General features: G+C 37.1%; 1 protein-coding gene across 9 annotated transcripts in view; it reads left to right on the forward strand.

Annotated features, from left to right (window-relative positions):
- DMD (dystrophin) overlaps nucleotides 1–12,391 on the forward strand; it is a 2,532,480-nt gene that overhangs the window by 1,882,271 nt on the left and 637,818 nt on the right. For all 9 annotated transcript variants that reach the window (XM_043457704.1, XM_043457699.1, XM_043457698.1 and 6 more), the window contains one exon: nucleotides 7,627–7,744. In XM_043457704.1, coding sequence (XP_043313639.1) covers nucleotides 7,627–7,744 — 118 coding nt within the window. The remainder of the gene's footprint in view (nucleotides 1–7,626; nucleotides 7,745–12,391) is intronic.

Raw genomic sequence — 12,391 nt, forward strand, 5'->3', positions numbered from 1 at the left:
AGGAACTCATACAACTCAGTAGTAAAAATGATAATAGTAATAATTATCAGATTTAAAATTGGGCAGAGGACCTGAATAAGCATTTTTCCAAAGAAGACATCCAAATGACCAACAGCCCTATGAGAAGTACTCAACATCACTCATCATCAGGGAAATATAAATCAAAATCACAGTGAAAGGTACCTCACACCTGTTAGAATGGCTATTATCAAAAAGACAAGAGATTACAACTGTTCATGAGGCTATGGAGAAAAGGGAACCTCCGTACACTGTTGGTAAGGAGGTTTCTCAAAAGATTAAAAGCAGAAATACCGTATGATCCAGAAATCTCTCTTCTGGGTTTATATCTAAAGGAAATGGAGTCAGGATCCCAAAGAGATATCTGTGCTCCCTTTTTCATTGCAGCATTATTCACGATGGCCAAGATATGGAAACACTTTAAATGTCCATCAGTGGATGAGTGGAGAAAGAAATTGTGATATAGGTATATTTACATTGGATATTATTAATACTTAAGAAGGGGGAAATCCTGCCATTTTTGATAACATAGATGAACTTAGAAGACATTACACTAAGTGAAATAAGCCAAACATAGAATAGCAAATACTATGAAGTCTTACTTATATGTGAAATCTAAAAGCAGTGGAACTCTGAGAAACAGTAGAATGATAGTTGTCATGGGCTGAGGGTAAGGGAAGTGGGATGATGTTGGTCTTAGGCTACAAACTTCCAGTTATAAGATGAATAAGTTTTAGAGAGATAATGTAAAGCATAGAAATACTAATAATGTATACTTGAAATTTGCTAAGAGATTAGATCTTAGGTGTTTTCATCAAACACATGCACACAAAAGGTAAGTATGTGAGATGGTGGATATGTTAACTAGGTTGATCATGGTGATCACTTCACAATGTATACATATATCAAAACAAATTTTATACTTCTATATACATTTTCTATTTGTCAAATCTACCCAAATAAAGCTAAAAAAATCTGAAAAATAGAGCTTAAAATTTATACAAAAAATTGTATAATTTAGACAAATAAGACCCAAGGACCAAGTGAGCTCTACTTCTTTTAGAACACCCCCTTTGATAACCTAAATTTGGTTAGATATCTCTGCTGTATGCTTTGATAACTCCTTGTGCCTTTCCTATCATAATACTCCCTCAGTTTATTATAATTGTTCATTTACTGCCTGTCCTCACTACTAGTTCATTTTTCACTTGAGAATAATAATTTTTCCTCCTTCACTGCTATATCCTTATGACTAGCTCAATGACTGGCATAACATAAATACTTAAAAATATTCACTGAAACCCAAATTATGGTACATTCTACAAAATGCCTGGCCCATGTTCTTTGAAACACTTAGTGATAAGAAATTCAAAGAAAAGCAATGAATTATTTCAGATTAAAGGTGACTAAAGAGATACATGAGGCTGGACCAGTAAATGAAAGGCAATTAAAGGGGTAATCTTTATATTATGAATAAAGAATGTAGATTAGATTATAGTACTAAAGCCACATTAAATTTCCTGAATTAGAAATTAAGCTGAGATAATGTCAGAGAATGCACTTTTTTTAAAAAAAATGAACACTGAAGTATCAAAAAGACATGCTATCTACAGATTATTCTCAAACGGTTCTGAAAACAAATATAATATTACATACACAGATACTATATATATATATATGTAATGTTAGAATGATAAATGATAAAATGTGGCAAAATATTAACAGTGATTCTGGGTGAAGGGTACACGTGAATTCTTTGACCATTCTTATGAATTTTCCATAAGTTTCAGATTATATAAAAGTAAAGTGAAGTGAAAGTGAAAGTCACGCAGTCATGTCTGACTCTTTGTGACCCCATGAACTATACAGTCCATGGAATTCTCCAGGCCAGAATACTGGGGTGGGTAGCCTTTCCCTTCTCCAGGGGATCTTCCTAACCCAGGGATCGAATCCAGATCTCCCACATTGCAGGTGAATTCTTTACCAGCCGAGCCACACACAGGAAGCCTATATAAAAGTAAAATGCTTTTTAAAAGGTACTTCTTGAATGAATGAAGGACAAAAGGCTAACTACAGTTAGAAGGTGCTTATGAAGAAGTTACCACCTGAGATGCTGGTAGAACATTCAGAGAAGTAGGGAAGTTCTGCCCAGCAGGAAAATATCCAAGTCAGTTTACAATGCACATGAGAAGAGAGGAAGTGGAGGACAATAAAGACAACTTTGAATTTGGCCCATCTATTTGCAGAGGCAGCCGAATGCAAGAATAGAAACCAGAATTAAGGTGCTCAGTGAGGCAGTTGAAAGCTAGACAGATGATTAGCATTCTCACAGGTTACTCTTTCGGTTACTAGAAAGACTACAATTTAGTACCCACCTGATTTAAATGCTGATTTTCTTGCACACATAAAGGAATTCTATAAACTCTCTCACCTTGTCAATCTTTAATGTTAATTTTTTAAAGTTGTAAATAAGAGTCTAAGGTCTCCATTTTTACATGATATGTAAGTTGGATTCATGCTTATTTCCTGAAAATGGCAACAACTGAAAATCACCATAGGCCTTTGTTCTAAGTTTAACTATGTGAAGATTGTTGGTTTTTGTAGAAAAATACTAAAAATATAACAAGTTTCTGGTTAAGGTCTTTGCTTAGACATATAAATACTAAATATTCAACAACATATATAGAGTTTTCTATTGGAGTATTATTTAGGTAGAATTTCGTTTTAACAAATGCCATTACAAAGTGTAATTCTTTCTAAGAGTCTAAAATGACCTACTTTTGGTATGCATGGCTCCATTGTTTAGCTGCTTTTTCATAGGATTGCTATTTATAACCACTTCTCTCAACCCTGGGGAGACTTAGTAGGATTAACGACTTCTGATTCACTTTGTATTTGAAGATCTTTTTTTTTTTCCTCCATCTTTGCTCAGCTAGTGGAATCCATGTTGAATTCTCACCTCCAAGGGGTAAGCTGGTTTTAGCAAAGCCCAGTAGCTGGCTTATGACTCCTTAGAAATAGCATTGATTCCGGTCTTCCTTTGTGCTTGTTTCTTCCAGAATGATAGATGCATGTAGATGTGCTCAATTATCATGCTTAGGTACTGTTAAGCATGTAATAGTTTTAGTTTTATTCACTTAAGTTATAAGTATCTGTGCTCATATAAGAAAAAGAAGCCTAATTAGCATTCTACTGGTTTAGTATGACAAATATAGACCACTAAACCCAGAATAAAGAATTTAAACAATGGAATACAACTGGAGGTCAAATGAGGATGAAGATTAGAGGAGAAAGAGAGTACCATCTGCTACCAGATTGGGGGCAGAAAAAGGAATTTGTAGATGGATATTTTGGAAGTGGGTAGTATGAGTAATGATTAGATCCAAAGTGTTCTCTCATCTGTGGGTAGCTCAGATGAAGGTCATTGTATTTGAGAATTTATAGGATTATGAAACTAAGTTGTCAAGTCAAAGAAATTGTGATAGCAAATAGAGTACACTCAAAAGAAAACCAAATGAAAAGAAGAAATAGTTGTTCCTCCCATTGCATGCATGTGTCCTGTTTTTTAGCATGAAGATCTTTCAGTCACTGTTTGTATACTATCTTAACAAAAAAACAGTGTTAAATGAATGTCTTTTTCAAATCCTTCCCTTTATTTTTGGAAAGAAAATGAAAAAAAATTCCTATTCTGCTCTACTGTGAAACCACTGTTTAATTAGTATATTCAGTTCAGTTCAGTCGCTCAGTCGTGTCTGACTCTTTGCGACCCCATGGACTGCAGCACACCAGGCTTCCCTGTCCATCACCAACTCCCGGAGCCTACTCAAACTCATGTCCATTGTGTCAGTGATGCCATCCAGCCATCTAATCCTCTGTCATCCTCTTCTCCTCCCGCCGTCAATCTTTCCTATTAGCATTTCATAAATCCCATATATATAATATATATTCACACATTATTATTATTGTACAGTTTCTTTTTTGAAATGGACGTTTGTCTATGTTGACCAGAAAGTGGGATAGAGCTATAATTTTCTTTTGAGATATTTTAGAAAGGCATAGTTTTATTGCAGTCGTGAATCTCCTTGGATTTTTAAGGAGGCTGCTTCAAAGGATGTCATTAATAATCTTCTCAGGTGCTTACAAAGTATGTGTCTGTCAGCAGAATTAGAGAATCACCCAACTAGAGAACAGGTTTCACAATACCCTGAGACCTATTTTGTTCATTAGAGAGGAAAATGGCTTGTTTTAAGTCTAAATTGACATGCTTGCTAATTTCATCAGTAAAAGCTGTTCATTGTGGTCAGGTTTAATTTAGAGCCTGGTAAGGTTCAGATTAGAGTTGATCAAGTTACTTCTACAACAGACTTCTTAAATGAACTTTGTAATCCTAAAAGAAAGGAAAAATCATAGCCATCCTTGGGGTTATGTATCCAGAATTTAAACACAAAGAATGGCCTGATTGTTTGAGGATGGGTTAATATGAAATCAAAGGAAAATGACAATAAAGATCATCTTTGCTATATAAAAATTTCCAAGTGTCAAAAAACACAAATTTTTACTTAAATTGCATAAATTATGCCTAATGTATTCATTTACTACTATGTCCATAAGACCTGAAACAGTGCCTAGCATTTGATATTTATAAAATGAAAGAATGAGTCAGTAAATAAGTGAATGTATGTAGTTTGCTAGCTCTGTGCATTTAGAGGGGAAGATTTGAATTTATGGTTTCTGGGTAAGTCTATTTTTCAAAAATCTATTATTGAATGTATTATACATTTAAGAGTTAGGAATTCCAAAGTAACTTTTCAGCTTGCTGTGTCACAAATGACCAGAGTGTAACAGTCTAACCCTGGAAAACATCTTTCGTAAAATCTGTCTGTGACTATATGGTTCCTACTTTAGAATTTGTTCAGGACTCTCCAACTGACTTATGCCACTTACTTCAATAGCTGTCTTTGGCAATTTGTTCCATATTTCAAACACACTTTTGTGTAAAGAAACCATAAAAGTTAGAAACCTGAAAATTGGATTTTTCTTCTGAGTAATCGCAGCTTACAAATGTGGAAAATTTGTTAAAAGTTAACCCCTTCAATTTTTCAATACAGAGAGGGAAAAATGCTCAAAATAGATGGACAATGTTTGGGTAAGTTCTTCCCATTATTTTGATAGCACTAAAAGCAATTGAGCTCAAATCACAGGCCTATTTCCTACCTCTTCACAAGAGAAACACTATAGAATGATCTAAATACAAAAGTCTTTAGAAAATCAGCACCAGTCAAAGGGCATAGTAGATAACTAATGTCCATGAACTTTACCATCTACCACATTTCACCTCTTGACTTTCATTGGCCTCGTGTGGTAGTAGAAAGAGCATAAGATTTAAAACCATGAAGACTTCTGGCTTAGTTTTTTAGTGTGGTTATTAGGAGAATAAAAATGAGGAAACGTGTGTAAAACATCTGTCACATAGCAGTTTTAAAGTAATGCAAACCAATAAAATGTATTCAGATTTAGTACAAGGACAAAGGAGATACCTTACTTTTTCCCAAACTTCTTTGAAAATATCACTGGGGTTTTGGCCCTTCGCGTAGAGAGAATTGATGACAGAGGCAATAAATGGACACTTGGGGGAAGGAGAACATTGCTACCTATAAAGTATATATTGTATGGTCAGGCTACTCAAGATGGCTGTCCTCTTGCTCTCTATACGTCCCTGATTGACCAGTGCCTGCTTCACTTCTACCCTCTGCACATGACTGACTTCCTATGTGCAGTACCTGGCGCAGGCCCTGACTGGTGATAGTGTTTATCAAAGAGGCAGTGAGGTGCGTACCCTCTACTGGTTTCCCTGATAACTAATGATCCCATCTGATATCATTTCTCCTGTAACTAGCCATCCCTCCTCCCCTCCCCCAATGAAGATTACCCCCACTTGCTACCCACCCTCTGCTATACATGGTGGGGTGTCACCCCAGGACCATGCATCAATCGTGTAAGCTCCCCCATCCATTAGACCACTGATGTCTCTGTTGCTGACTCTGGGCTCCTTTTTTCAGTCATGAAGTTGAGCAACTGCAGGCTTTGTGGGTCTGTGGGGTGCAGCCCAATATATATATATATATATGCTGCTAAGTCGCTTCAGTCGTGTCTGACTCTGTGCGATCCCCATAGACGGTAGCTCACCAGGCTCCCCCGTCCCTGGGATTCTCCAGGCAAGAACACTGGAGTGGGTTGCCATTTCTTTCTCCAATGCATGGAAGTGAAAAGTGAAAGTGAAGTCACTCAGTTGTGTCCAACTCTTAGCGACCCCATGGACTGCAGTCTACCAGGCTCCTCCCATCCATGGGATTTTCCAGGCAAGAGTACTGGAGTGGGGTGTCATTGCATATATATATATATATATATATAATATATATATAATATATATATATATATATATACACACACACACACACACACACACATATATATATATATATACATATACACACACATATATATATATATATTCCTCTATACTGAGTTCTGATATATATGAGGAACTGATACATATGGAGGAACTGATATATATATATATATATATATATATATATATATATATATATATTGATATATATGGAGGAACTCAGTTGGAATGTTATCTTTCATATATATATATAGATGAAAGTGAAAGTCACTCAGTCGTTTCTGACTCTTTGAGACCCTATGAACTATACAGTCCATGGAATTCTCCAGGCCAGAATACTGGAATGGGTAGCCTTTCCCTTCTCCAGGAAATCTTCCCAGCCCAGGGATTGAACCTAGGTCTCCTATATTGCAGGTGGATTCTTTACCAGCTGGGCCACGAGAGAAGCCCATATATATATGGCTTCATTCTCTTTGGTACTTTTTTAAAAGCAGTATTAAATTCAGTTTTAATACAAAATACAAATACTAACTTCTAGTCTGATGCTTTCTAAGCTTGCCTGATCATGAGCATTAGAAAATTTGTTAAAAATGTTGATTTGCAGCCCTCCTCATCCCATCTAATTCATTCACTCTAAAGTGAGGCAAAAGAATCAGTTGAATCTTACTAGAGTCAATTTTGGGAAAAGATTAATTTAGCTCATCTACATCATCTTCTTATTTTATAGGTGAGAAATTTTAAGCACAAAGAAATTAAATAAGTTCTCTCTCTTAAAACACTTCTCTGTCTTTTCTGTTTCTAAAATATACACCTCAATTTTGACACTGCACAACATGAGATTACAAGTATAAATAGCCATCAGTGTCTTAAATACATTTTTATAATTCAGAATTACATTGGTTACTTGTGGCACTCATATTGGTGTATGTAAACCCAGGAACACTGAAATGACTCCATCTAAGCTCTTAACTAGTGAAGCAAACCCATAATCAAGATTTTCACTTGAAATATTTTTGGTATCGAAAAATGAAACACATGTCTTGTTAAATTGCTCTCTGTAAAGCCTAACACATTAGAGATTTATATCTAATAACATCTTGTTTTATTTCTAAAAGTGCCTTAGTTGGTTTTTGAAAATTACCCATAAAAGGAATGAGCAGTGTTGGAGGAACTCAGTATTGTTCCATTTGTTCCATCAGGCAACACTGCAGGACTTGGACCAGAGGCGCCCCCAGTTGGAAGAACTCATTACTGCTGCCCAGAATTTGAAAAACAAGACCAGCAATCAAGAGGCCAGGACCATCATTACTGATCGAAGTAAGTCTTTCTTTTAACAGGCATGTGAAACTTAGGGACAGATGTATGAAAAGCTTCTATGATGACTTAAGTTCATACACCTCCGTTACATTTATAAAAATATTGCGACTATTGTAACTAAGGTTTTTCAGTCCATAATGTTATCTTTCAATAACCAAATGTAATTCCAGGAAATAGATAAAAGATAAAATTTGTCAATCCAGATTTATGTCGTTGCAAAGCATGGAGTGGCAAGCATGGGTGTGGCAGAACATCCCCTCCTCCTCAGTTGTCATGTGTCTGGGCTGGCATCCATGGAGATGCCATTCTCTCCCCATATCCTTGATTGTTGGTTCAAGCAGGCGGTTTCTTCCAGGACCGTTTTTTTTCTTTCCTGTCTGCAGTGGCACTTTCAGATCTGGACGTCTCTCTGTGGCTCGGTTGCCCTCATTGTGTAATATCAGAGATCTTTGTACCATTCTTCATGGCACATTGCGGGGGAGGTAGTGGGAACTTTGAAAGTTTCTTTAAGGTCTACCTGACTAGACATTGCACATACTCTCTTTACACAGGATGCTTCAGAGTGACTGTGCATGGGGTCAGAAAGAGGGCTAGAGAGGAGATAGAGTAAAGGAAATGGTTCTCCACCATATTTTTCTCAAAGGCTCTTCTTAGAGAAAAGGCCAAGGTCACCACAGCTAGTAAAGTCTCTTGGATCTCCCTGGGTTTCCACCCTTCCTTCCCCCTGTCTTGCCTCCAGGGATACATACTGATACTAAATTTTCTTCCCCTGCAATATCCCCTTATGTCCCTCCCCACATCCGGAGGAGTGTTTTCTAGTTCAGGAGGAGGGAAAAACCTTTGTTTAATCATTCTTTTTTTCCTTCCAAAGCTTTTGTCTTACACCAGGCCTAGCCTTTTGAAACTTAAAAACCAAGTCTATGTCTTCATAATATACATTCTGTTGTGTCAACACTTCCCTAAGGAAGTAGAAAGCAGGGTGTCTGGCTGCCTGTATGTTGGGGGAGGGGAAAGAGTAACGAGAATCGAAAGTTCTGGTTAATATTTTGAAAGAAACATTTAACATTCAGAAAACATTACTCATGCTTGCATTTATTAGGTAAATAGTGTTAATAGCTATTATTTTGTTGAATACCTCCCAGGTATCAGGCAGTATATGAGGTGTGTCTGTGTATGTATAACATCTTTACAAAATCCTGTTGGCTAAATTTCATAATCCCCATTTTATAGATGAGGAAATGGTTTCAGAGAATGATTAATCAAATTGTTCACGCTAACAAAACAAGCAAAGAGCAGATCTTAGATTTTGCAAATGTCTCTTTCTGGCTTAGAAGTGTGTTCCTCTTAAAATGTTTACCACTTCTCATCTTGTTTTGGTTAATGACCTTAATCACTAGGACTAGGACTAAAGACTATTTCAATATGCAATTATGGATGTTTAAATTCACTTCCTGAAGACATTTCCTCTTTGAGTTGTAGTGAATATTAATTAAAATAGATTCTTCTTGATTTCAAAATTTTAACTCTTTATTGTTGATTAAACAATGTATTTGGATATATGCTGATGTATTATTAGGTGCCAGTAGCCACTACAACAGGCTCCCCAGGTGGCTCAGCAGTAAAGAATCCACCTGCCAAGCAGGTGATGGGGGTTCTATCCCTGGGTCAGAAAGATCACCTGGAGAAGGAAATGACAACTCACTCCAGTATTCTTGCCTGGGAAATCCTGTGGATAGAGGAGCCTGGTGGGCTACCGTCCATGGGGTTGCAAAGAGTAGGACATGACTTAGGGATTAACCAGCAGCAGCAGCCACTACAGCAAGTAAAGTAAATCTTAGTAGTTTAGTAGAACAGTAGAAGTTGACTTTTTATTCTGGTATATTCCACAGTAAGCAGCCCATAATAAAGTCATTCAGGGACCCAAGCCCCTTCTAACATAGAACATCAAAGTGTTATGCGTTTGATTGGGCAGGTGAGGAACCCTTATTGACCATTGGAATTTGCTATGAGCCATGCCTGGAAGTCATATACATTACTTTCTTCATAATCTGTTGGCTGGAACTTGTCACATGGCCACATCTAACTGCAAGGGAAACTGGAAAATATGATCCAATGTTGAGTCCGGGAAAAAGAGCAATTAATTTGGTAAGAAACTAGTCAGTCTCTTTCACAGCTAGTTTGAATAGGAAGAATGCACTGAAGTTCTATAATTATGTGTAATATATAGGATGTCATTTCTATAACCAGCCATACAAGAGCAAAATTGCCTTGTAATGACCAACATAGATAGCTGTCCAACTGACAGGGTGTTCCTCCCTTATAGTGGAACCACGAGGCTTCCCTCACCAGGCTGAGACACACAGGCCCAAAAGAGTGAATCTTAGTGAATGAGTTATGAGACTGAGATCCCCACTACACAGTTAAGTACTCTGTTTCTTGCCTGAGAAATATGGAAATTTGGCTAAGATGTTTATGAAAATCTGAAAACACTATATAGAAAGTCATTTGTTATTTTCCTAATGAAAAATAACTTCATTTTTCTCCCTAAAAGGAAAATGACACTAATCTATTTTACAGTATCCATTTGACTTTGTCTAAACAGTTTCCATTTTCCCTTGCAATCTTTTTTAGATCTTGTATTGGTGCTTTTTCATGATGTAGATTAACATTGAGTGACTGGAGGGCAGGTTTGTGTATCTCTGCTAATATCCAGTGATTTGAATAGTTCTGCTTTTCTAAGTTTTTGTCTTTTAGAAATGAATACCTTTATGAATATTTTCAACATAGTGGAAAGATTCCAACCCAAATGGTCCAATAAAGCATTTTCTTAAAAGCAAGTGCCTGTTGAGACTTGCCATGTTGCTTATTAAGAGCCTAAACCAGAATCTTAGTTCTAAATATGCCTGGAGCCTCTATTGCTGGTACCAGGATAATTCTGACAAGATATGTTTATCTAAACAATGTCATTTGCAGCCCTGCTATACTTCAGTTTATCTCTCCATTTGAAATCAATAAAATGGGATGGAAATTCAATACTCATTAAGTTTCAATCGTGTTCAAAATAGAATTTTTCTTGGTATAGATTTGGTTTTCAGGGAACGCGTTGAAATAAAATACTTGCTCATAAAAGTGTATTTTCTTATTTGAATATTTCACTATTCCCTTTTTATTGCCCTGAAGCTTCTAGAAATACTTAAAAAGGAATCAGCTAAGTAAAGAAAAATATTCAATAAGTATATAATACTATATTGAAACATGTGACCCTCCTTGGTAAATCCCAGTTCATAACTTTGAACAGTTGGGGAAATCTATACATAGTTATTACATTCTGTCAGGAGAAAAGTCCAGTAAAAAGCAATTCTTCTCTCCCGGTAATACCCATGCAAAAATCTCAAGTGATTGGGTCTGCATAATACTGGCCATGCTTCACTCTATAAAACTGTTTCCATGGTATCTGTTGTTTTCAGGTGATTATATTGATGGAAATCATGTTGTAATAATCAAGGTGAAAGTGTAAATTTCATTCTAAGAGCAGTCAGGTGAAAAATTCCCCTCACTCTGTCTGATGTTCAAACTGCTCATTTTCCATGACTCCTTTGGTTGCTGAATGTGTCAACCACTCCTGGTCATTTTCTTCTGCAGAAGCGCTAGGTCAGGAGACCAAAAACAGATAAGAAGGATCTAAAATTGCTCCCTTGGAGGTTTCTGAATTATGCTAAACTCGTGTTCATATCTTTTACTACTGCAAATCTTAGTACCATAGTACCTCTCATAACAATGAGGAAGATATGGGAAAAAAAAAAACTGCTCTTTTACTGTTCTGTTTATTCTTCAAATAATATTGCTGAACATGGTTCATCTGACATTTGTATTTGAGAACTTTGCTTTTATACTTCTCCCTCCATAACCCCCACCGTTGCCATTTTAAAGATCTATGGCAGCAGTCCCCAACCTATGTGGTACCAGGGACCAGTCTCGTGGAAGACAGTTTTTCCACGGACATTGCTGGGTGGGATGGTTTCAGGATGATTCAAGTGCATTACATTTATTGTACTCTCTATTTCTATTATTATTATCTCAGCTCCACCTCAGATCATCAGACATTAGGTTCTGGAGGTTAGGGATCTGTGATCTATGGCAATAGAACATCCAGGTATTAAGGGCAAGCTGCCTGGACTGCCGACTTACTACCTTTGTGACCCTGAACAAACAACTAATCTCAGTAAACTATCTGATCTGTTTTCTCCTCTATAAAATAAGATTACTTCTGTCTACTTCAAGGTTAGGAGAATTAAATGAGGTATTACATGAAGAGCAGTTCAGTTCAGTTCAGTCACTCAGTCGTGTCCAACTCTTTGCGACGCCATGAATCGCAGCACGCCAGGCCTCCCTGTCCATCACCAACTCCCGGAGTTTACTCAAACTCATGTCCATCGAGTCAGTGATGCCATCCAGCCATCTCATCCTCGCCCCCTTCTCCTCCTGCCCCCAGTCCCTCCCAGCATCAGGGTCTTTTCCAATGAGTCAACTCTTCACATGAGGTGGCCAAAGTACTGGAGTTTCAGCTTCAGCACTACTCCTTCAAATGAACACCCAGGACTGATCTGCTTTAGGATGGACTGGTTGGATCTCCTTGCAGTCCAAGGG

The sequence above is a fragment of the Cervus canadensis genome, chromosome X (genome assembly GCF_019320065.1).
Source record: "Cervus canadensis isolate Bull #8, Minnesota chromosome X, ASM1932006v1, whole genome shotgun sequence".
Taxonomy (NCBI): Eukaryota; Metazoa; Chordata; class Mammalia; order Artiodactyla; family Cervidae; genus Cervus; species Cervus canadensis.